Genomic DNA, 27,583 nt, shown 5'->3' with positions numbered 1-27,583 from the left:
CAGCGTTTACAGATTTTCAGGGCAGATAGAGTACACCTAGACGATGGGAAATCACATAGCAATGAATGGTCGGAAAAGCTTTCCTGACGCGATAGTGACCACAAGAAAGACAAGACACGAATAAGAGGAGAAAATATGTATATTATTTTTAATACAGCAAAACTGCTAGTAATTTTTTGTCTGGTGTACACAATAGATGTCCTTACGTAAACCGAAGCATCAGATGACGGTGCATGCGCAAACGCGGTGTTAGTTGCCGCTCGCTTTGACGTTCGATCTTCAATACGATGAGGTATGCATCACGACCCGGGGTCGTAATTTCGAACACCTACTTTGATGACGATCGTTCGGTCCTTCATGTTTTTTTTTTTTTTTTAGTTTTTTGCTGTACTAAGCATGTTTTCTTCTCTTGTTCGTGTCTTGTCTTTTTGGTGATTTGTGTCGCCTCAGGAAAGCGACCATGCATTGCTATGTGGTTTCCCATCGTCTTGGTGTACTCTATCTGCCCTGAAAGTCTGTAAACGCTGTACTGATACACCCTGTATATCCTGCATGGGTCCGTATAGTTGGACTTAGCGATTTATTTTTCTTTGCACTGATGAAGAGGTTTGCTTTTATAAAGTCGAAGCAGCTGTTAGCAGAGTTTTTTTTTTTTTTTTTTTTTTTTGAGCAATCACGATTGCTTATTGTTCTCACTTGACTGTTTTTGAGGTGCTATCATTTTATTTTCCCGCCAGCAATTTCTGCAGCACCACCGTCGACCGGTCTCACGATGCTGCTGCTCTAGCGAAAACCTTCTCCAGATTGCGTCCATATCCTATACGCATACATACACACACGCATGCCTACACACACACACACATACCCCCACACACATATATCCACATACTCACAAATACACACACACACACACATACCCCCACACACATATATCCACATACTCACAAATACACACACACACACACATACACACACATACCCACACACACACACACACATACCCACACACACACATACCCACACACACACACACACATACTCACAAATACACACACACATACACACACACATATATCCACATACTCACAAATACACACACACATACACACACATACCCACACACACACACACATACACACACACACACATACCCACACACACACACATACTCACAAATACACACACACACACACATACACATATATACACACACACATACCAGCATATATCCACATACTCACAAATACACACACACATACACATATATATACACATACACATACCCACATATACACACACACATACACATACCCACATATACGCACACACATGTCTGCACACAGACACAAACACACACGCCTTCATACACACATGCTTGCACACAAGCAAAAAAACACGTGATTGCGAAAAACATAATTTGAATTCAAGATGTCAAAATTCAAATTAATTTATTTTTATTTTTAACTCTTTTTAATTGTTTTTATTTGTAAAAGTATACACGCTGTCGCAATTCTACTCAAACCAATTCGTGCTTAATCAACTTTGTATTTTCTACTGTCACTCTTTTAGCTCTTTCTCACGACGAACTCGTTGCGCAGTGCATTATTTTCTTTCTTGCTGGATACGACACCACAGCGTCAACTATTTCTTTTGTTACCTATTTGTTGGCTCTCAATTCGGATGTACAGGAGAAACTAATTGCTGAGATAGACGAAGTACTCAAAAACACTCACGTAAGTATTCAGCATATTTATTAGAACGTGTGAGGTTTCATATTTAAGAAATTTAAAAACCAACTTGATCAAATCCTGATAATGTGACTTCAAATAGCAATGTGATATGCAATTCTCATTTGTGGAACCATATTCAAGAGATTTTAAATAATGAGTTATTATTCATAACTATGATTTTAAATTAAAGGCTTGGAAGAATAAAGACATATCTCGTTCTAGTGTCCAGCAAATACGCTGTTAACTAGTATGTTGTGGCCATCACGAAGCTTTCTTCTATATTTTTCTTTTTTTTTCTGATCCCTCCCCATGCTTGACGAGGAAGAATTATTCCCAACAAAAACAAAATTACACATGCAAAAACTTGACGACCATCCCAATGTCTGAATTATTACAAAAGCAAAGCAAAGAGCGAAAATTGAAAGTTATTTTAAAAGCCTTGCTTGAATTAATTACAAATATTTTATTCGTTAAGAAACGCAAGATGGCAACAGTTAAAAATTTTAAATCATCGCGATTTTCTGGTTATTTTCCAACAGTTAAAATCACGCGAAATACGCAGACGACAGTCTATTACAATTTATCTTTCTTATTGTTGCATTTATAAAGCTATTTTTATTCACACAAAAAAAAAAGCCCCCCATGGAGCAATTGGCGCCAAAATTGAACCAACGCCTGTTTATATATGGATTCACATTTATTCCAAATTTCATCCAGAAGGTAGCATTACTTCTTGAGATACGGAACTCACAATCAGAAAAAAAAAAAGAACGTTCGATTGCGCCACCCCCTTTTCAGCTATTGACACCAAAATAGAGTCAGCACTTATACCCTCTAGGGGCTACTTGTCGATAAATTTTTCTTTGATTCCGTTCATTATTTCTTGAGATACAGCAGTCACAATTGACGACAAAAAACGTTCTATAGCTCAACCCCTGTTTGAGTTAATGACACCAAAATTGAATCAGCACCCGTTCCTGTTAATAGCAACATATGGATCAAATTTTGGTTGATTCCGCCAGTTACTTCCTGAGGAATAGCAAGCACGCGTAACTCAAAAAACGTCCCACTGCTCCACCCCCCTTGGAGGAATTCGCGCCAAAAACCAATGGGCACAAGTTCACATAGGGGCACATATGTGTACGAAATTTCGTTCGATTTCATGCGGTAGTTTTTGCTGTAGAGCGGCCACAAAAAACTGGTCACACACAGACGTGACACACACACACACACACATACACACAGACAGACAGACATTTTCCAAAAATAGTCGAAACGGACTCAGCACACCTCAAAACGATCGAATCCGTCAAAATTCGAAAATTTGCACAAATCCAATACTTTCTTCTATATATTAAATATAGAAGAAAGTAAAAATTCAAAAAAAATTTCAAGTAACTATTACGGTAAAACGGAGTGTTTGAAGTACAGAAAAGTTTTATCGTTGAATTTACGGGAAAAAGCAAGCGATAGCAGCGCCAATTTGTACACCACGTGACTTATAGTGCGAGGTATATATTTCTCCATCTCCGTTCACCTTCCGCGTCTAACATGTGTGGTGGATAGCGAAGCGCTCTCGAATCACGGTTCGTCGGCGGGCGTAGGTTCAGACCCGATTACGCGCGTCTCGTTTTTCTTAAGCCTTGGTTTCCTAGGAGCGAACACGCCGATCGTCGGCGTCGCTCCTCGGCGTGACTGAATTTAAAGCCAAGTGATTCCGGCGTGGCCATTCACGACGTCGATTTAGCTCGGGCGCGCATGCGCAGAAGAATCAAGTTTTCCTTTCGGCGAAGAGCGACGCCGAAGAAGGGCGATTCGCTCCTAGGAAACCAGGGCTTTACTCAGTACAACTAGCCACAGCGTTCTTGTTTTTTCTACCGTAAAATCTTACAGTATAGTAGTATTTTACGACAAAAAGTACTGGCAACATAGTTGCCAGTAACTTTTACCGTTAAATTTCAGGAACATTTTTTAACAGTGTACCCCTATTTGTGGTTTTACCTGTTGGATAGGGCCCTGATGACAGCTCTGTTTTTTAATCCAGATCAGAAGCCCAGAAATCCCTCGTCCAGTATCCACAGAGGTATTGCTTCGCTTGAAGGACTTTGTGACCACGACATATTAAACGTGCTCCTGCCACCATTAACGAACACAGGGCATCTTCGACCGGCAGGCATCGAACCCGGGACCCTTAGGTTACTAGTCGGACATCTTACTGACCAGGTCACCACGGCCTCGAACAACATAGCGGAGAAAAATGCTAAATCACATGGAAAATCATTTATATTATTTGTGCTTCACGGATTATACTTACCCTTAGAAATACATTTCCCTTAGATACAATTACCCTTAAAAATACATTTTAAATGCATTTGCCACTTTTGACATTTTTCCCCTTTGGAACTCACTGATTTGGTTTAATAAATTAGGTTTCAATGGCCTTTATAACAAGTTCATTGATAAGGAAAACTATTAATTTTTCCGTGTTAAATTGGAATTAGGAAAAGAAAACCAGTGCAATGAAACACACAAATGAGCAATAAAATTACAGACACGGTTTTTTTTTGGGGGGGGGGGAGACATTCCACGGATCTCCCATACAGCTGAATATACTACAGCTGTCAAGTAATAAGCAGCTGACCCGTGCGAATCATTTGCTTTTGACTGCGCGAATTCAAAAATACAGAATTTTAAGCATAATTTTTTGTATAGCAAACAAACTGTGACTTGTTTATTTTCAGCTTGCTTCAGTGAAACAATCTTTAAAATGACTACTTATGTATGAAGCTTGATGAAGTATACTAAGGAAATTATGGCGTATCCACAAACAATACCCGTGAAAAATAAGCTCGAGGTTAATAGTAACCAGCCAATTTGGTCAGGACTTATAAAAGTTTTCAATTCAAATCACACACAATATTAAAATCGCGTATCATTGAATGGTGTAGTGTTCATGTGCGAAATGAGAGAAAAAGGGAGTCGGAAGAAGAATTAAACTACAAAATCCAACCTAAATGAAAATTTGCTCCGGGTATCTTTTAATGAGAAAAACGAATATTATCAAATAATACATACTTTTTTCTACAATTAATGTTTGAATACAAACATAAAACTTTCATATAAAGTAAAAATTTTATTACAATTAGAAATGGGAAATAGAAATACCAAGATGCTCAGAACATTTGAGTTGGAAATGCTCATAGCTGTCAAGTTTAGGAAAATCCCACCGAAACACTCATTACTGTAGCGTTTGCAAAATTCTGAATTAACTCAAAACCGTTGTTTTTTTTTTTTAAATTTTTTTTAGAAAATGGTTTGATTAAGTTATTAAAACCTTTTGTGCCTTATTGTGTATGGCTTTAAGAATATTTTAAAATTTGTGATCAAAAAATATCCAAAGACAAGCCGGTGACAGAGCTTTTTCCAGAGAATATTTTGAGAAAGATGATTTGCGGCGTTTACTGTATCTCAGCTGACATTTATCTGAAATCAAATTCTATTTGAACTTAGTCGAATTATTAATTAATCCTCCCCCCCCCCACGTTCTCAGATCTTTTTTTGTTTGACTTCAGAATTTTTGGTGGTCATTTGAAGTTAAAAGCAGGGCTGCGGATTCGGAAGAAAAATGGCCGACTCTGACTCCGACTCCTGGATTTTTAAACGTCCGACTCCGACGTTTTTATTTATTTATTTTCAAATCCCCTCCCCTCCTTTTTATAAAATTTTTGCGTTGCATTTTATTGTAAACCTAAAGTTAGAAATTCAATTTGAAAATCAAATTATCCAATAGTTGCGATTTTAAAAGTGAGATTTTTTTTAAAAAATCCCATTTTTTAAGAAAATGAAAAGGACTTTGCTCCCCTTTAATGATTAACAAATAGATGTTGATCTAATCTTTTTAAAGCTGTAACTTGAGCGAAAAAATTTTTTTTTTTGATATCAAAAAACTTTTCTTGAGAGGAGGCTGTCTACCCGCCTCCCCTCCCGGGTGACAACCATCTGGTGGGTGACACCTCAAATTAAAGTTTCAGAGTTTATAAAAATATAAATACTTTAATGCTAAAACATTTCCTGAATTTTCAATCTTAAATTTCATTTAAAAAATTTCAACGCAAATATTGCACTATATTGAGGGTAGAGGTCGAGTACATGTACGTCTGGAGCAAATTTTACACAAAATGCGACGGTATACAGCTTTGTACGAATAGCTTTTACTACGTAAGCCTACATTTCTTGTCTCAATTTTTAATTTTAGTTTTATTAGCAGCTTTTGAATTAATCCTAATATATGAAGATTTTAAGATTAACTGCAATTATAGAGTGTTGTAACCGATTAATCATATACTGATTTTATTTTGTACTTTTTAGTGAGAATCAAGCTTATAGATACAGTCTTTAGATTTAAAAGAAAAATAACAGTTATATTTTATCGGATCTTTTGGATTCGCACTTTCGTACCAACACTTATTTACATTTACCAAGCACCTTCAGAGAATTTCCCGACTTGCTCAAGCAATGCATACATTCCTTTTACTATTTTATAACTGAGATCGAGGTAAAAATAATATATATTTTTTTATTTGAAAGTGATTACTCATAAAAGGTTAGGCAGCAAAACTATTTGCTGACAGTTATTATCCAGTTAAATAAAGTTAAAAAACAAGCAAACTTGGTGACAGCGTCAGTAGCTGTTGCAGAATGTTCAATAAACAATCAAGCCAGCTGGTTGCCACAGTTATTTTCTTATTAGTAGGCCTTTATACACGCAATCAAACTCAGTAGTCATTTTTTTAAAAAAAATGCAAGGAGAGTCGGGGAAAATTAAAGAAAAAAAAGCCCGGAGTCGGCTTGTTTTCGAACGACTCCGACTCCTTTATTTCAAAATTAGTCCGACTTCGACATCGATTCTAAAGCCCTGGTTAAAAGCGCTTTTTTTCGCGAAACATTTCGCTACTTTGTTAGTAAAAAACGCATTAAAAAAAAAAAAAATCAAACTCAACGTAGGGGGGAGATTTTTTGTAATACAGAATGTGTGTACAAAATTTGAAATGGATAGGTCAATTGGTTTTAAAATAGGGGTGAACACCGACTTTGAAAAAGTGGTTTTGAGAAAAACTCGTTTGAAGTTTTAGAAGCTAAAAGGCATCAATTCCAGCTCCATAGAAGACAGTCCCTGTAGCAGCTTCGATTTCCTCAGCCTTTTCTATTTTCATTATTTATTTATATTGTATTTTACTAACCCCAAGCAAGCAGCACTGACATTCTGAGCGTCCGTAGCTATCAGAACAGTTGCATTCTTTGGCAGTTATCGGAGCTACAGTTTGAAGGAGCGGAGACTGAATACTTGATAACTTTGAGAATTTTGCTCGAAGTGACTTGAAATTTTCGTAATATATTTTCGAAATGTTTAACTACAAGATGAAACAAAAAAGAAAAAAATCACTTTTTTGAAACTACACCCCTTTAATGTATCTTTAAAATATCGCAAAAAAAAGAGACAAAAATAAACAAAATGATTTAACAAGTGTCGAAAATTTAAAAATTGGATGTAAGTATATAGAGATAGGGAAAATATCTCTGTCGGTCTATTTGTCTGTCCTCGCCCCCCCCCCCCTTCCTCCTCTAATAATTTTTGAGTGAATAGTCCAATTCGAACATTTTTTTTTTTTTTTTGTACGAAAGTTTTCGGCGAGGACACTTTATTTCCATATTTTACTTTCTGATTTGAACAATTTTTCGCTCAATTTTGAACAGTTAAAAAAAACTAAGCATTAGTGCCTACGGAGAAATTAAAAGTCAATATAGATCGCACTTAAAGGTACTTTACTTTAAACAAACTTTGTTGGAAATAGCTCTTGATGACCAACTCCCGACTCTGACCCTTAGAATTCTAAGGCAATTGACTCCGACTCCTGTACCCGAAAATTAATCAGACTCTGACTCCTCGACTCCGACTCCGTAGCTTTGGCAAAAATTTAGACTCGAAGGGAAAATGACTGACTCCGACTCTTGGAATTTTAAACTCATCGACTCCACAACCCTGACTCCTTTATCCCAAAAGAAGTAGACTCTGACTCCCCAAACATTTTCAGAGTTACGGACATTGAGGGAAAATGTCCGATTCCGACTCCGAGTATTTAAATTAAAAAACCTTCGACTTCCGACTCTGACACTTTTACCCTAAAATGTGATTGAATTCGACTCCGACTCCGCAGCCATGGTTTTTACGGTGAAATACACTGGTGTGCAAAAATTAAGGACAAGACGGTTTTTTCAATATAACTTTGTACAAAAGCTTTCCAAATCAACACATTTAATACCGTAAGATCCCCAATACGTAAGTACATGTGTAATGTTAGCAACACTTACTAAAAGAGAAATCAGAGGGATAGAAAGAAGCTTTATTGAAAAAGTAGCATGGAGCGCAATGCGACTGAAGGCCGAAACATCCCTGTGATGGGTGTCCAGCAAGAAACATCCGGTCTTTAGAAGGGGATATGATCTCCCCCGACTGCTAGGCAGGTTTCACAGCATCTGCCCATGCTGAGAATGAGGGTGTCAATGAGTTGTTGAGGCATTGCTGCCCATTCGTCTTGCAGCGCCAATCGAAGTTCCCGGATCGTTACTGGTGGTAAGGTCCAAGCTGCCAAGCGTCTGCCTAGAAAATCCCATACATGCTCGATGGGATTGAAATCCGGAGATCGTGCCGGCCAATGCATACGTTCAATATCCTCACTCTCTGAGAGCTGTTCGGCAGCTACTGTGCGATGACATGGTGCATTGTCGTCCATGAAAAGGAACTGCGGACCCATAGCGCCTATAAAAAGACGCACATATGGAAGAAGAATCTCGTTACAATAACGGGTCCCGTTGACTGAACCTGCGTCGAAGATGTGAAGGTCTGTACGACTACCAAGCATGATGCCTCCCCAAACGAGAACACCGCGACCTCCATACCAGTCCCTTTCAATGATGTTCGAGGGATGATTGCGGCTTCCCCGCTCTCTCCAGATGTGTATGCGATGAGAATCGCTACTCAGACTGAATCTGCTCTCATCTGTAAAGAGTACTCGTCCCCATTCATTGTCTCTCCAATTCCGGTGTTCCCGGCACCACAGAGAACGCCGTCTCCGATGGGCAGGCGTTAGAGGTACACACCGTAGAGGGCGTCGTGCAAACGGACCACCACCGTGCAGTCTTCTGGCCACGGTAAAACACGATATCGGTCGTCCAGTCGCCTGTGTGGTGTGTCTAGCGATTTCTCCCGCTGTCTGCCGCCTGTTTCTTCTGGCCTGTAAGACAATATACCGGTCATCTGCGGGTGTGGTTCCTCGCGAACGACCACTACTGAACCCCCGGATAGCTGTTCCTGTAGTTTGAAATTGTCTCCAAAGTCGTGAAACGATGCTGTGAGCAATTCCGAACTCTGCAGCCACACTGGTCACACTGCGGCCTTCCTCCAACTTCCCAATGATTCGACCTCGGGTAAAAGCATCCAGATGTCGTCTAACAGATTGATTATTCACCATTTCTCGCCGAGGCAGCAACTCGGTGTGATTTTAACTGCTATACGGCATGCAATCTCTTTGCCAGAAATACTGATCTTACACCGACAACATGCTTCATACTACTCAGACACTCCCCCATTACGTCTGCCTGCATATCTGCGCATGTGCTACCGTACATCACCGTACTTAATCTCCTGATTGGTCTTTCTGTCCGCTCTGCCTCTTCGTTCAGCTGATATGCTAATTTTTCGACTTCGTCCTTAATTTTTGCACACCAGTGTAATTATTGCTGGTAAGATTTTTTTTATTTTCACACTAAAGTTTTAATTTATGTATTCAGTTTTTGGCGAAGACATTCGAAATTTTTTTTATGTTTCTACAAAAAGATATGAGCAGACGATTTTTTTTTTTTTTTTTTTTTGGATATGAAAATAATTTCTTTAAGTTGACATTTATTCATTGTTTATCGATTGGTTTACTTATTTATTTTGGCAACGGTGGAAAAGAAACATTTTTTATTTTTTTATTTATTTTGTATTTATCTTAATGAGGTTATCATTTTTACTTTTTTTCCTTTTTGAATGCGATTAAAGAATTTTTTGAATGGAAAAAAATATATATATTAGCTGCTTTATTTAAAAGGAGCTACTACTTTATTTTTTCTTTTATTTTAATTTTTTACGCATCTATTTCTTTAGATAAGCGAGGCATATTTCATTTCTAAAAATCAGTTTAAAATGTTAGAAAATTACGTTTGAAATAATTCGCAATTTTAGCTAATTTTGAGAATATTGATACTAAAAAGTCGATATTGGTATACGGGAAAGTAGGGTCGTTTAGTTCTGGACGGAAATTCTTGTTTTCTTGGAGTCATAATGCTTTTGCAAAAGGGAAAAAAAGATTCTGAAAAATAATTTCTCTACAATTCATCGTAAAATTTAGTTCCTTGGTCAATTATTAGTTTGACTGCCGTTAAAGATATGCAATTCACTAATAATTTAGTCTGTGAGAAGCAAAGGGGTGTAAGTACCAAAACTAAAAATTTCAAAATTCTAGTGCAAATGTTAGGAGAACCTCTTCTCTGTAATGGGGCATGAGATGGCACTAGTGGTTCAGGTAGGTGCTGCCAGCAAAGATAAAAAAAGAAAAAAAAATATTCAACGAAAGTCTACCTTTTGGATCTGAACTTTAAACACGTTTTACTCAAACCTTTAAAAAATCTACTTACATCCCTTTGCTTCTCGCTGCCTGAACTCATATTATGTTACTTTATTTCTGCAGAAAAATACGCATTTTTATCAGAATATTGACTTTTTCCTTTTAGGGAGAAATTACGTATGAAGCCATCCAGGATATGAGATATTTGGACAACGTTATTTCCGAGACCTTGCGTCTGTACTCACCAGTAATAAGGTTCAGTAAAATTTATAACTATTTTCCTCTTCTGAAATGACTACACATGAATATTTTGCAAATTTTTGCAAATAACGGCAAATCAAAAATGATTCGAAACGAAGCTGCCATTGATTGAATACATTCAAAATTTTCAGCTTATTAGTTTATTAAAAACATTTTAAGCAGGGTTGCTGATTCATAAAAAAATTCACACATTCTCAACTAATTCCTGAGACTTTAATTAGATTTATGTAAAACGACTAAGAATGTGTAGAAGTTTCACGTTGGGCTGACAAATTCGTTCAAAATGTTATGCGTAATTAATCTCAGTAGCTTATTTTGTAACAGCATCGCTTGCAGTTCATTGATTTTAAAGCAAATAAGGCACAAATTCACGCAGAAGGTTACTAAAGTGTAAGTGTCCTAAAATCTAACAAATGGTTTTTTGAAACCCGCTAGAATCTATCATAACTAGTTTTTTCAATCAGTCAATCTATTTGCTCGGTTGAGGCATTTTTACTTCCTTTTACAAAAAAGGAAGTATTGTATTCGCGAAAAAAATTTCACTCAAAAATCGGCCTTAATTTCAATTTTTCTCACCCCCGAATGAATGTTGAGTTTTTTTTTTTCGACCCGACCACACCTGGATATATGCCTAGGAACCTACAGACACCCAAAATATCCGTTTTGACGACCCCCGAGTTAATTACAACGAACTTTCTCTTGACGTCTGTATGTATGTGCGTATATGCGTATGTCTGTATGTGTGTATGTATCTCGCATAACTCAAAAACGGTATGTCCTAGAAAGTTGAAATTTGGTACGTAGACTCCTAGTGGGGTCTAGTTGTGCACCTTCGTTTTTGGTTGCATTCGGATGTTCTTAAGGGGGTCTTTTGCCTTTTTTGGGGGGGAAATCATTGTTAATTTCGATGTAAACTCAAGTGGTGTTATAATATGTCGGACACTTTTCGTTATATCGCCAGTTTTTTGGTCGCCAAGTTTTTTCGCCAACTTGGCGACAAATTTGACGATTTTTTTTTTAATTTTAAATTTGGTTTCAATTTGGCCGCTGTTGGTGATAATTAGAGAGCAAACAATTGAATCACATTAAAATTGCCAATAATGGCTAAATGACATTAAATTTGAGTAAAAGGAAGTCATGTGATGCACACATCAGCTCGTTACGGATGTATTTGAACTTAATTCCAGGAAATATAAACTTTGGTTTTTAATTCGATATCTGAGTACAAAGAAACAGCACTTATCACAGCCCGAAGTAACAACTTCAAAATAAAAGTTTGCGCTTACAAAATTATGATTAGTACGTATAGTGGGTGAGACTAGTCACATCTACAATATTTTTAAGTACAAAATTTTTCTTTTTGTTCTTCAGAAAATTGGTACTTTGGGGCAGGATACATAAAGGTTTCGTACATTCAAATATGGGAAAAGTGAAAGTCAAAGTTTAAAATTCCGGTGCAAAATAAGTGCAAAATACATAAGTAAACGAGGTGATGTGTGCATCACATGACTTCCTTTTACTCCAATTTAATGTCATTTTCTCATTATTGGCAGTTTTAATACGATTCAATACTTTGTTCTCTAAATATCACCAACAATGGCCAAATTGAAACCAGACTTATTTTTTTTTAATCGCCAAATTTGTCCTCAAATCGGCAAAAAAAACTTTGCGACCAAAAAACTGGCGATATATCGCCAAGTGTCCGCCAAGTTATAACACCACTTGAGTTTACATCAAAATTAACAATGATTTCCCTCCAAAAAGGAGCAAAAGACCCCTTTTGGAGCATACGAATGCAACCAAAAAGGAAGGTGCACAACTAGACCCCACTAGAAGTCTACGTACTAAATTTCAACTTTCTAGGACATTCCGTTCTTGAGTTATGCGACATACATACACACATACGCACATACGACGTCACGAGAAAACTCGCTGTAATTAACTCGGGGATCGTCAAAATGGATATTTCGGGTGTCTGTACGTTCCTAGGCACATCTCCACGTGTGGTCGGGTTGAAAAAAAAAAAAACTCAACATTCAATCGGGGGTGAGCAAAATGGAAATTAAGGCCGATTTTTGGGGGAAAATTTTTTCGTGAATACAATGCTTCATTTTTTGTAAAAGGAAGTAAAATGTCCCATTCGTACAAATAGATAGAGCACTACTTCTTGACAGATAGTTTGAAGGTTGGGATAGACTTCTTAAATCTGAGTAATGGATATCATCTTTGACCATTGGCTCCATTCCACCGTCACGAGCGGCACAAAGAGATGCTTAAATTTCATTATCATTTTTTCTTATCTCTTATCATTTTAATTAAACAGGGATAAGCAATTTTCTTAATCTTTACATTTAATATAAAGATACTCCAGACACAGCTACATTTTTATTGAATAATTTTGTAAATTGAAATTTAACTTATTTGCATGCGTCATGTGCGGGGGACATCCAAAGTCAACCTTTTGTAACTTCAGTAAATTACCGCCCATTAGCCAGGGCTAAAGCAAAAATACGTGAAATACACCGCCAGCTCAGTCATTTCCAGCCGAGGACTGCAGTTTCGTGCTTATTAGCACTCAATATGTATTTCACGTATTTTTGCTTTAGCCCTAGCTAATGGGCGGTAATTTACTGAATATACCTTGCCTCGCGTTCAATCTTCGAGTTGAACCGAACCATTGCTTCGGTCACTCGTCTGGTCTGCTAATTCTATATTAGCTACCAGTTTGTCTCGCACTCTTTGCTTCTTTAAGAGGTTTTCCATCTCCAGCTCAGTCACTTTCCTATGCCGGGCTGATGAGTGCTAATAAGCACGAAACTTTTGTCCTCGGCTGGAAATGACTGAGCTGGCGGTGTATTTCACGTACTTTTGTAACTTGCTTATGAATTAGTTAATACTTTTGCTTTATTAGTATACTAGCAAATGTACCCGGCGTTGCCTGGGTCAGTAATAACTGTAAGAAACAATCGCTACTTTCTTTCGTTTTCTGTTTTAACTGAAAGAACTCAAAACACACCGCTTTGACGTGATTAAAAATCGAGCTTCTTCCTTACCCATAAAAGTAAAATAGCAATAAGTGTAAAGAACCAACAAATATTCATTTAGAAGCGAAAGCACGAATTTAAGCATATTAAAATTTTGAAGAATTTCCAAAATATGAACTAACAAAAACAAAGATCACTAAAAAAACCGTGCGCGTGCTTCATTTAATTAAATAGTACACACACGCACACAAAAGAAAAAAAAAGCTCTCTACTATAAGCTTTAACTCTGAACTAAAGCTCTCCTACCCTCAGGGTGCGAAAAGTAGAGTTTCCAAATGTTTAAATGACTTTAAAATCATGTTTGCTCCGGAGAAGCCTTGATTCAAAATTTTCATTATGATTACTTTTAATATTGCTGTTGTTAGGCAACAAATTTTTGTAACAATGACTTTTATGTTTAATCACATAGAGTAACTAAATTAAATAGAGAGGCCCTGCTATACTAAGAAATTGAAGCCGGAAGTTGCACCGCTGTATCCAAAGATCCTTAGCTTCTTGCTAAGTATTTTATGATACATCTTGATTCAAAACATTCCATTACTGAATCTCAATTGATTGTTAATTTAAACTTAGATATTGTTGCAAGTTTATGGAGCACGTTTTTGAAATTGCATTAATACATGAATCAAAATGCAAACCAATCCGCCAGCTACTTTATACGGTCTCTTTGTGAGATTGGTGGAAACTATACTCGCGAAGCGATCACGTTATCATAACCCCGCTAATCATTGCACCGCTGTACCCCACAATTCCGGCTTCAATTTCATCTCCTTTTTACCATAGACGGGGCCTCTCTATTTATATTTCTTTACTCTACATATGGTGATGTAACTATCTATGGTGAAAAAATGGTTAAAATCCCTCCAGTAGTTTTGACGTTTATCCCGGACATCCGGACAGAGATTAGACCTTTATGTATAAAGATAAGGATGCAACTCCTAAGAAAGCAATAAATATCTTGCTTGCTCCAGAGAGGCCTTGATTCAAAATTTACATTATGATTACTTTTAATATTGCTGTTGTTAGGCAACGAGTTTTCCTAACAATGGATTTTATATTTAATCATTCAATTGGGAAATTACAGAAATTTGCTGTTTTCCACCATAACTTTTGAAAACTAAGTTTTTAAGGAACAAATTGTAGCCTAAGTTGTTCCCCGATTGCGCAGCTATCTATGGTGAAAAAATGGTTAAAATCCGTCCAGTAGTTTTGAAGTTTACCCCGGACATCCGGACAGAGATTAGACCTTTATGTATAAGGATTAAGTTTAATATTACAAAGGTTCCAATGTAAAGAAAATGCATCTCATTTGTTGAAAAGCAATAGTTTAAACCGTTGAAAAAAAAAAATGTACTAGGACATTTCACGAAAAAGTAGTCAATTTGCCCCGCACGTGACGGTTCATATATTTCATTAAAAAGTAATTATTTAAAAAAGTAATGACGAAATATTTTGCTTAAGGAATCACACATTTGTTTGTAATTTGTTAAGCAATGGAATGTTTATCATTACCCTTTCAAATTGTCAATTTTCAATGAAATATATGAGGCGATACGTGCGGGACAAAAGTGCCGTTTTACGTGGAATGGCACATTGGTACGTCTGTATTTTCATCAGGCTGGCGCACTTAACCAGGAGGGACTTATATGGATCTTTAAGTCAGTTGAATAAAAGAGAGCGAGGCACTATCAAATTTCTCATTTTTCAAAGCAAAGGACTCCCTGGTTTCAAAATTAAATATCTCGGAAACAAAGGACCATATTGGAATAAAATAAACAGTATGTTTACTGTGAAACCCATAAAAATCATATACAGGAACTTGTAAATTAGTTTTAAAAACTGCCAACAGGTGGCGCTGCACAATGTAATTGCAGTAGGAGTCTATAAATAGTGCTGCGAAGAGGTTAGTTGTTTCAGCAGTTGCTTAGTCTCTCAGATATGCTTAAAGACACGCTAGAAATTATCGTCCAACCTCTTCGCAGCACTATTTATGGAGACTTCTATTGTAATTACAGCGTGCAGCGCCACCTGTTGGCACTTTTTAAACTAATTTCCTAGTTTAAGTACATGATTTTTATGGGTGTCACAATAAACATACCGTTTATTTTATTCCAATATCGTCCTTTGTTTCCGAGATATTTCATTTTGAAACCAGGGAGTCCTTTGCTAGACACCCTGTACATCGTTTTATGAAGAAATTAGCTTAAAAGAAAAAATGGAGGACTATTCATTTTCAAACATATATTCTTATGCAGACAAAGAAAAACTTAGCAGGAAGCCGTAAATGGTGTGTAATCTTCGAACAAGTGAAACGTCTTGAGGATATATGGGCGCACTTCAGAGGCAAAAATTAGTATAAGATACACTAAAACCTGTTTTGTAGCCCATTAAATTCCCCAGTACAGATGGCACTTTACTAATGAAATGGTGGTAAAGAGTTTCCTTTGGGACTGTTGTATTTAACAAAAGCGGGTGATATACAGGGTGTCCAGCAAAGGACTCCCTGGTTTCAAAATTAAATATCTCGAAAACAAAGGCCGATATTGGAGTATAAATAAACGGTATGTTTATTGTGAAACCCATAAAAATCATATACAGGAACTTGTAAATTAGTTTAAAAAAGTGCCAACAGGTGGCGCTGCACGCTGTAATTGCAATAGAAGTCTCCATAAATAGTGCTGCGAAGAGGTTGGACGATAATTTCTAGCGTATATGTAAGCATATCTGAGAGACTAAACAACTGCTGAAACAACTAACCTCTTCGCAGCACTATTTATAGACACTCCTATTGCAATTACATTGTGCAGCGCCACCTGTTCGCAGTTTTTAAAACTAATTTCCTAGTTCCTGTATATGATTTTTATATGTTTCACAGTAAACATACCGTTTATTTTATTCCAATATCGTCCTTTGTTTCCGTGATATTTAATTTTGAAACCAGGGTGTCCTTTGCTGGACACCCTGTACATTATATCGCTCATTTGGAAGAGTGCCACAATACGAAGAAATGAAATTTTACAGGAGAAGCGTTTGAAGTTGAACTCTTCAGGCAATTTGCATTAAGAAAAGTAAATTTGCTGTGCTCTCCAGTGGTTAACATTAGAACAAAAAAATCTGTCATTATTTTCCAAAGAAAATAACGTCCTTTGAAGGCCTTTAAGGGGGTCCGGGACACATTTTGAAAATTTTTTTATTATGTACTTTAGAGTTTTGAAATTTTTTGAACTGATTCATCATTTATTTAATAAACAAAATCATAACATAAATATGAAAAAAAATTATTTTTTTCTTTAAATTTAATTAGTTTTTTTCAAAAAAATGGGGTTGCTTTAAATTGCTATAACTCAAAATATTGTTAGTCAATTTTCAATTTTTTTTCAAAAAAGTATGCACATATATCTAAGCTTTAATTTTTATTCGGCGATTTTAAAAATATTGATTCAATAAAAAATAAAAAATATTTGAAGAAAAATTTCGAAAAATTCGAAGATACTTTTTTTTAAAAAAATCATAATTTTTGAAGTAAACGTTTTTTTCAAATTCGCCGAATAAAAGTTAAAGTAAATTGCTTGAAAAAGATATGCTCCAAGTTTCATTACTTTATCTCTATCGGTTCCTGACTTATAAGAGTTTGAATGCAAGAAATCGGGAAAAATTGCATCATGGAGAAAAACGCGTTTAAAGTTTTAAACTTATGTACACATTCGTTAGATGCATGCAACAAAAATAACTATAACTTTCGTTATATTTAAGGTAGAAACAAGATTCAAACGTCCTCTTAAGCAGAAAAAAACGGAGCAATTTTTCAAATTATAAAAAAAAAATTGCAAAATTTGAGGATTTTGTGTCCCGGACCCCCTTAAGCGAAAAAAAAAAAAAAAAGAAAATTAAAAATTTCGTATTGTGGCTTTCTTTTTCCAAACGAGCGATATGGGAATATTGCTGTTTCTTGTATTATTTGATCATTCTGTTTTGTGTTGCTTTCCCTAAATATGTTGTTCATGCATGACGCATGCAGTAGAGTGATAAGTGCATTTAAATCCCTCCAGACTTTATTTTGTGTTTTTGTTTTAAATATTTCTTACTAAGTTGTAAATTGCTGATAAAGTTATTACACAAATTGCAATATATTTTTTTATGTATATTTCTTCGGATCACATATTTGTTTACACTAGAATTACGACAGTCTTCGTATACTTTGAAATACGGCGAAGGTCATTTAGGCCCTCTGAGAAGAAATCTGGATAGTTCCCTGAATAGTGTTAAACATTTTTAAAAATTAGTTTAAAATAATAATCATAACATATACAGTTTATTCAAAGAATATTTACATTTCATTTATGTATACTGAGGTATTTAAAAATAGTTTAAAATGCCCTTAAAATAACCAACGCTGTTTCAGTTGCATTTCAGAAAGTAGCTGCTAATGCTCCCTTTTATGTACAAAAACATTATGAATGCTTCTAGTTCTTGCAATGATATGTTCCAAGAAGCATTTTTGAGTTTTTGCTCTGTTTTAGCACCTGTAGATGTATTTAGATTTCTTTTTTTCTCCAAAGGGTAAAAATGACACCTCCCACGCTTATAGTTCGGATTTCAAAAAAAAAAAAAAAAAAAAGAAAAGAAAAAAAAAATAATAATTTTTTTCTGAAACCTTTGTGTTGTTGCTTGGCACGGTGATTTAGGAAAAGTCAAGGAAGGATTAAGCTTTTTATGAATATACCGAGGAGCAGGTAGCAAAAAATGAGCTGATGTGTGCATCACATGACTTCCTTTTACTCCAATTTAATGTCATTTTCCCCATTACTGGCAGTTTTAATATGATTCAACAGTTTACTCTTTAAATATTACCAACAGTGGCCAAATTGAAACCAAATTAATTTTTTTTTTTAAATCGCCAAATTTGTCGCCAAGTTGGCGACAAAACTTGGCGATCAAAAGACTGGCGATATATCGCCAAGTGTCCGCCAAATTATAACACCATTTGGAGCATAACGAATGCAACCAAAAAAGAAGGTGCACAACTAGACCACACTAGAAGTCTACGTACCAAATTTCAACTTTCTAGGCCATTTCGTTCTTGAGTTATGCGACACACATACACACAAACGCACATACATACGTACATACAGACGTCACGAGAAAACGCGTTGTAATTAACTCGGGGATCGTCAAAATGGATATTTCGGGTGTCTGTGCGTTCCGAGGCATGTATCCACGTGTGGTTGGGTTGAAAAAAAAAAACTCAACATCCATTTGGGGGTGAGCAAAATGGAAATTAAGGCCGATTTTTGGGTGAAAATTTTTTTGCGAATACAATACTTCCTTTTTCGTAAAAAGAAGTAAAAAAGTGTGCTTGGAATCAAAATGACTCCTTCCGTAATCCTAGTGTTAAGTAAAAAGCAACTAACTGTAATTTCTGAAGCAAAACAGTCTTTGGATATTCAATGCAAATATCTGCACCTCAGAGCCAGACTATTGTATGTCAGGTAATCGCTACTTTACAGGAGAGCGGGAAAAAGTTTTTTTTTTTTTTTTTTCTTTTCGGATTACCTTCATATGGCTCGATGCGGAATAGGATTCTGCATACATGCACTAATAAACAAAAAATCGCAATTTTTGGATTTACGTTAGTCTGGCTCTGAGGTACAGATAATAACATACATTTACATTTTAATTTAGGTTTGAAAGATTGGCAACTGAAGATTACCTTTTAGGAGACACGGGAATAACCATTCCAAAGGACATGACTGTAATAATTCCTATTTATGCTATGCACAGAGATCCCGCAGTTTTTCCTAATCCAGAAAAATTTGATCCCGAAAGGTAAGACAAAACAAAACGAGCTGATGTGTGCATCACATGACTTCCTTTTACTCCAATTTAATGTCATTTCCCCATCATTGGCAATTTTAATGTGATTCAATTGTTTACTCTCTAAATATCACCAACAGTGGCCAAATTAAAATCAAATTTATAATTTAAAAAAATGGTCAAATTTTTCGCAAAGTTGGCGACAAAATTTGGCGACCTAAAGACTGGCGATACATCGCCAAGTGTCCGACAAATTATAACACCATTTGAATTTACCTCGAAATTAACAATGATTTTCCCCAAAAAGGGGCAAAAGACCCCCTTAGAAACATGCGAATGCAACCAAAATTGAAAGTGCACAAGTAGTTCCCACTAAGAGTCTACGTACCAAATTTCAACTTTCTAGGACATACCGTTTTTGAGTTATGCGAGATACATACACACATACACACATACGCACATACATACGTACATACGGAGGTCACGAGAAAATTCGTTGTAATTAACTCAGGGGTCGTCAAAATGGATATTTCGGATGTCTGTAGGTTCCTAGGCATATATCCACGTGTGGTCGGGTCGAAAAAAAAACTCAACATTCATTCGGGGGTGAGAAAATTGGAAATTAAGGCCGGTTTTTGAGTGAAATTTTTTTCGCGAATACAATACTTCCTTTTTACTTTCTTCTATATCTAATATATAGAAGAAAGTATTGGATTCGTGCAAATTTTCGAATTTCGATTTTTGACGGATTCGAACGTTTTTGAGGTGTGCTGAGTCCATTTCGACTATTTTTGGAAAATGTCTGTCTGTCTGTGTGTATGTGTGTGTCACGTCTGTGTGTGGCCAGTTTTTTGTGGCCGCTCTACAGCAAAAACTACCGCATGAAATCGAACGAAATTTGGTACACATATGAGCCCTTATGTGAACTTGTGCCCATTGGTTTTTGGCACGAATTCCTCAAAGGGGGGTGGAGCAATGGGACGTTTTTTGAGTTACGCGTGCTTGCTATTCCTCAGGAAGTAACAGGCGGAATTAAACAAAATTTGGTCCATATGTTGCCATCAACAGGAACAGGTGCTGATTCAATTTTGGTGTCAATAACTCAAACGGGGGTTGAGCTATAGAACGTTTTTTGTCGTCAATTGTGACTGCTGTATCTCAAGAAATAATGAACGGAATGAAAGAAAAATTTATCGGCAAGTAGCCCTTAGTGGGTATAAGAGCTGATTTTATTTTGGTGTCAACAGCTAGAAAGGGAGTAGCGCAATCGGCCCGTTCTTTTTTTCCATTGTGAGTGCCCTATCTCAAGAAGTAATACTACGTTCTGGTTGAAATTTGGAATATATGTTAATCCATATGTAAACAGGCTTTGCTTCAATTTTGACGCCAATCGCTCCAAGAGGTGTTAATTTTTTTTTTTTTTTTTTGAGCAATCACGATTGCTTATTGCTTTCATTTGACTGTTTTGATGTCCTATCATTTTATTTTCCCGCCAGCACCCTCTGCAGCATCACCGTCGACCGGCCGCCTCACGATGCTGCTCCTATAGCGAAAACCGTCTCCAGGTTGCGTCAATATCCTACACTTACACATACACGCACGTACACACACACATACATACGCCTACACACACATACACAAACACATACACACACTCAAACATACACACACACGCATACGTATAGACACCTACACATACACACACAACTACCCACACAACTACCCACACATGCCTACACACACATACACATACCCCCTACACACACACATACACATACCCCCTACACACAAACACACATATCCCGCTCCCCACACACACCACCTCCATACGCACTCACACTCGTGATTGCGAAAAACATAATTTGAATTCAAAAGGTCAAAATTCAAATTTTTTTTTTTTTTTTTTTTTTTGCGAATAAAAATAGCTTTATTCATGCAACAATAAGAAAGATAAATCGTAATAGATTGTCGTCTGCGTATTTCTCGTGATTTTGATTGTATGGAAATGATCGGAAATATTATATCAATGATTTAAAATTTTTAACTGTTGCCATCTTATGTTTGTTAACAAATAAAATATTTATAATTAATTCAAGCAAAGCTTTTAAAATAACTTTCAATTTTCGCTCTTTGCTTTGCTTTTGCAATAATTCAGACATTGGGATGGTCGTCTAGTTTTTGCATGTGTAATTTTGTTTTTGTTGGGAATATTGCATATTGTCAAGCATGGGGAGGGATCAGAAAAAAAAAGAAAAATATAGAAGAAAGTTTCGTGATGGCCACAACATACTAGTTTGTAAAAGGAAGTAAAAAGAAGGCGTTTAACTAATTGGGAACTAGACTAAGTCTCAATTTTCCGTTTTTCTGAAAATGCCAATATCTCCTGCTTGGTTTTACTTGACATATGATTTCTGCAGGGTTGCCAACCTTGGAGGAACAATTTGAGGAGCATGTGTGGTGAATTTGAGGAGCAATTTGAAAATTTGCGGAGCAGTTTGGTATTTTGTATAAAAATCAATAAAAATAACTAAAATGTTTTAGAGCTTTATTAATCATTTTAAGCACTATTATAAAATCAATTATTTATAAAACAGCTTCAAAGCTTCAAACATTTTTTCAATCATTGAGTATAAGTATCTTTAAGTTCCTATATTTTCATTTTTGACATGATAATAGCTAAACATAAGCTTGAAAACGTACGGCCGGGAAATGCAGAGCAAAATAACTTCTTTGCGGAGCCGCGGAGTTTCGCCATTTTTGCGGAGCAGTTGGCAACCCTGTTTCTGCAGGAAAATTACGAATAGGAATAATAAAGTTTAGTTGTTTACTCATACTACAACAATAAAATTCAGTAACACTTTCTCATCATTATTGTCGATTAATTATTTTAATGTATAAAAAAGCCTCAAATATTTTAATGTACTCATGTTACTAAAGTAAATTGAAAAAGAAGTGCAGTGAAGACTGATTGATTGTGCTTGGAAAAGCAGTCAGCCCCAACATTCAAAAAATATATCAGTATCAAACCAATAGTAACAGCTCAGCAGGAAAAAATGTTAAAAATAAGGTAACATCTTAAAACCGGGAACGAGAACACGAAGTCATAGAATGTAAATGCAAAGAATTCCCCCCCCCCTTTACGGTGGAAATGTATCGATTGAATTGCTAACATGAAAGTATAATGATCTCAATCAGTTTAAGTACTAACCGATAAGTATTGCAAATAATAATATTAATAATAAAAATAATAATAATAATAATAATAATACAGTGACCACCACTTATTAAAATCACATTTGTTCTCAGGACATTTGATTTTATAAAGCGGCTGATTTTATAAACCGGCACACCTACATTTAAAAAAATGAAACGTTTTGAAGTTTAAATACTTTAAAAAACGAAATGAATTACGTCATTTGTTTTTGTTTTAAGTATTTCAAAATACAGTTGTATTTTAACTAAACATGAGGGTTTTTTTTTTAAACAAGGGTCTTAAAACATTGGCGTATTGTAGTTTGGTTAACACAATTGGAGAGTACAGATTCAATATCGTTTGAGGATTTACTAAATGTTTTGTAACGTACAACACTGTATTTTCTTCTTTGCTCTAAAGAGCATCCGTATATTATCAAGTGCTTTTCTCACTTCCATTGAAGAGGAAAATTTGGCGCTGAGATTTTCTCATCTTCTGAGACCAATTCCTTCACTTTTGGAGCTTCTTTATCAACTTTTTGCGTACGATGTCCAAAATTTTGATTTTATAAAACGGCGATAGTGATTTGATTAAAGGATGGTTTAAACATGTTTTTATATTGCAATGATTCTGTTCTTCCAGATTTGATTTTAAAAAGCGGCTGATTTTATAATTCAGTGATTTTATTAGTGGCGGGTACTGTAATAATAATAATAGTAATAATAATAATGCGGTAAAAAATGATACTTTTTCCATTTTTGTTGGTCTTTTTGAAAGGAAAATCGGTAGGGAAATTTTTCCGTTAGAAATTACAACTTATTATCTAATTTATCATTTTTTGTCAGTTGAAGATTTCAAAGTTTTAAATATAAAAAAATCGTTTTTCAAAACATTTTTTTCTGTGGGAACACCACCCTGTTCACTCCATGAACATTGGCCTTATACCGAAGGACATGCTAAAAAAATAGATCGAAAGTACTTTATTTTACTGCAAACAAAAAATACAACCAGGGTTGAACTTCAAAAACGAATTTTTCCCCAACATTATTTTTAAACTTCAGTATACTCTTAAAAAACAATTATTACTCTTAATGGAGCCTAATAAGGTTTTATGAAAAAATTAAAACTAGATACATGACCAGTATGGCTCTCTATGTAAATAATGATTAAAATTTATTTGAAACTTGCAACCGTTAAAAAAATTTACCCATTGCAAAAAAGGCTAATCCCCTGACTCAGACTAGATTAACCCAACAAAAGTTTTATTAGGACTCATGGACGAAATCCGCTTAGGTAAATAAGACTACGAGCTTCGGAGTTCAAGAGGCTTCCTAATAATAATAATTGATTATTCCTAATATGTAATCGATTTGCTTCTAGAATTGAACAAACAAAGTAATAAATACATGACCATATTTAAAATAAAAATTAAATACAATTTGCTGGCAATGTACCCGAGAGCACTAAAATTTAGCCGTCCGTTAGGTACACCGGCTTATGTGTTATTGGGAACAAAGGCCTCCCTCAAAAAAAGAAAAAATACCCATTCGGTTTTTCAAACTTGTCACATCGACAAGAGCAGTTTCAAGACATTAACTAGTATAGTATGTTGTGGCCATCACGAAACTTTCTTCTATATCTTTCTTATAATTCTGATCCCTCCCCATGCTTGACGAGGAAGCTATATTCCCACCAAAAACAAAATTACATACGCCAAAACTTAACGACCAACCCAATTCCCGATTTATCTCAAAAGAAAAGCAAAGAATGAAAATTGAAAATTATTTTAAAAGCCTTGTTTAAAATAATTACAAACATTTATTTGTTAACAAACACAAGATGGTAACAGTTAAAAAGTTTAAATCATCGCGATTTTCTTGTCATTTTTCAACGATTAAAATCACGCGAATTACGCAGATGAAAGTTTATTACGATTTATCTTTCTTATTGTTGCAATTATAAAACTAGTTTTATTCAGCCAAAAAAGAAACAGCCCCCCCCCCCATGGAGCGATTGGCGCCAAAATTGAACCAACGCCTGTTTACATATGGATTAACATTTATTCCAAATTTTATCCAGAACGTAGCATTACTTCTTGAGATTGGCACTCACAATGGAAAACAAAGAACGTTCGATTGCGCCACCCCCTTTTCAGCTATTGACGCCAAAATAGAATCACCCTCTAAGGGCTACTTGTCGATAAATTTTTGTTTGATTCCGTTCATTATTTCTTGAGATACAGTAGTCACAATTTCCGACAAAAGACGTTCCATAGCTCAACCCCCGTTTGAGCTATTGACACCAAAATTGAATCAGCACCTGTACTTGTTAGGGGCAACATATGGACCTAATTTTGTTTGATTCCGCCAGTTACTTCCTGGGTAATAGCAAGCACGCATAACTCAGGAAACGTCTCATTGCTCCGCCCCCCTTGCAGGAATTCGCGCCAAAAACCAATGGGCATTAGTTCACATAGGGACACATATGTGTACCAAATTTCGTTCGATTTCGTGCGGTAGTTTTTGCTGTAGAGCGGCCATAAAAAACTGTTCACACACATACGTGAAACACACACACGGACACACACACAGACAGACAGACATTTTCCAAAAATGGTCAAAATGGACTCACCACACCACAAAACGTTCGAATCCGTCAAAATTCGAAATTCGAAAATTTGCACGAATCCTATACTTTCTTCTATATATTAGATATACTGTCTGACCATCGATTACATAGAAAGGCTAATATCCGGTTTATAGGTGGAAATGGACGTATCTATTAGTTTATAGGGGTGTTAATTGGTTTGTTTTAGAAGTGCACTTTTGCATCTCTATTATTTAACTTAGTTTTGTAAAAATGAAAATTTGCTCACAGCAACATTTTTTAAATCTAAAGTATATTCGATCTATATTCTCACGTCGAAAAATTAATTAATTTATTTATTCACAACAAAGTTTTGAGCTTACCATTTTGCTTTTACGTTCCTGAACGAAATGAAAATATTTTCTTTTCTTTTTGTTGTTTCCATGGTAACTACTTTTGTTTCCTCTTATTTTATTTCTGAGAATGCAATAAATAAATAAGGCACTAGTGACATTATAAAACGCGTGCATCAATATCCCATCGCTATTTTCCCATCATCCCTGCTAGATTCATTCAGATGGAATCGTCTTTACTTGGCAGATTGCCAGATTACATACAATCCGTGGTCAAACAGTAGAAGAAAGTAAAAATCAGATACAGCAGTTTCAATACATAAGGCAACATGATACCTACAACTACAGTCCGACCCCGATTTAACGGACCTCTATTAAACGAATTTCGTGATTTAGCGAATTTTTATTTTTCCCCGACTAAAATGAAGGCAAAAACGCCTATTGAACGATTAATAAACCCCGATCTAACGAATTATTTGAACATCCGAATTTTTTTTGAGGAATCACGATTGCTTATTGTTCTCACTTGACTTTTTTTGGCGTGCTATCATTTTATTTTCCCACCAACAACCTCCGCCCCATCACCGTCTACCGGCTCCTCACAATGCTGCTCTTATAGCGAAAACAGTCTCCAGGTTGCATCCATATCCTACACTTACACGCTTACATACACGCATACATACACGTACACACACACGCACACACACACACACACACCTACACACATACACAAACACATACACACACGCATACATACAGACACCTACACACACAAACACACAACTATCCACACATTCATGCCTGCACACAGACACAAACACATATGCCTACACACATATACACATACCGCCCCCCCCTCACACACATTCATACACACAACTACCCACACACTTATGCCCGCACACAGACACAAACACACATGCCTACACACACATACACATACCCCTACACACACATACCCCCTACACACAAGCACACATGCCCACATACACACACTCGTGATTGCGAAAAACATAATTTGAATTCAAGATGTCAAAATTCAAATTAATAAATTATTATTATTATTATTATTATTTTTTTTTTTTTGTTAATTTGAGTTAGGAAATGCTGGATTGTTTTCCAAATGACATATCCATATTGTCCGAAGCAGAAAAAGAACGCAGGCGTTGAAATTTTTGAAGGACGAGGGGCAACCAATGAATAGCGATTCTGATGCAGAAAGTGATAATGAAACTCCCATTAAAGCTGTTAGTTTTTCAAATGTCTTACATGGCCTGGAAACTAAAAACATATCTCATGCTTCATGCAGCAGTCTGTAAATGACACAGTATCTTCTTTTCTCCATAAAGTTGAAAGAGAACTATTTCGTGCCAAGTATCAAGGAAATTGTCAAACATCTGTTACTCAGTACTTTAAAATTTCAAATTTAATAGTGTGTAATAATTCGTGGAATGCTGAACAAAAAGTGTAAACTTTCTTCTTTTGGATATTTATGCGCAGTTGCCTATTAGGGCTTTTATGAGTGCATTTTTTTCACAACCCGATATTACGAATAACTCCGATTTAACGTATAAAGGTTTCGGTCCCGATGAATTCGCTAAATCAGGGTCCGACTGTATAACAAATAATACAAACTGCAACGTACAGAAGAAAAACAGTTGCAGGCGCTTTTTTTTTTTTTTTTTTTAGTAAAATCGAAAAGGTGTGATATAATCTTACCTGTTGATTGACAGAGTTGAAACTTCGTGAGAAATTGGAGAAGGTATAAGAGAGACGCATCAGTTGAGCAATTTACTTGATCTCTCCTAACAATTTCTGGAATTTCCCCAACAACCTTGGACAAAGCAGCTTTCCTAACTACTGGAATAAAAGAGCAGTAATGACACTTTTGTCTGAAGCAGGGAAAGCTTTAATATTTGAAAAGTTCATTATCATA

The 27,583-nt window shown here is 35.9% G+C and overlaps 1 protein-coding gene across 1 annotated transcript in view; it reads left to right on the top strand.

The window, feature by feature from the left end:
• Positions 1-27,583, top strand: part of LOC129223416 (cytochrome P450 3A8-like) — a 138,044-nt gene that overhangs the window by 96,347 nt on the left and 14,114 nt on the right. The window contains exons 10-12 of the mRNA XM_054858014.1: positions 1,570-1,733; positions 10,563-10,651; positions 19,384-19,527. Coding sequence (XP_054713989.1) covers positions 1,570-1,733; positions 10,563-10,651; positions 19,384-19,527 — 397 coding nt within the window. The remainder of the gene's footprint in view (positions 1-1,569; positions 1,734-10,562; positions 10,652-19,383; positions 19,528-27,583) is intronic.

Source organism: Uloborus diversus, chromosome 5 (genome assembly GCF_026930045.1).
Source record: "Uloborus diversus isolate 005 chromosome 5, Udiv.v.3.1, whole genome shotgun sequence".
NCBI lineage: Eukaryota > Metazoa > Arthropoda > Arachnida > Araneae > Uloboridae > Uloborus > Uloborus diversus.
This window is presented reverse-complemented; position numbering and strand designations above follow the sequence as displayed.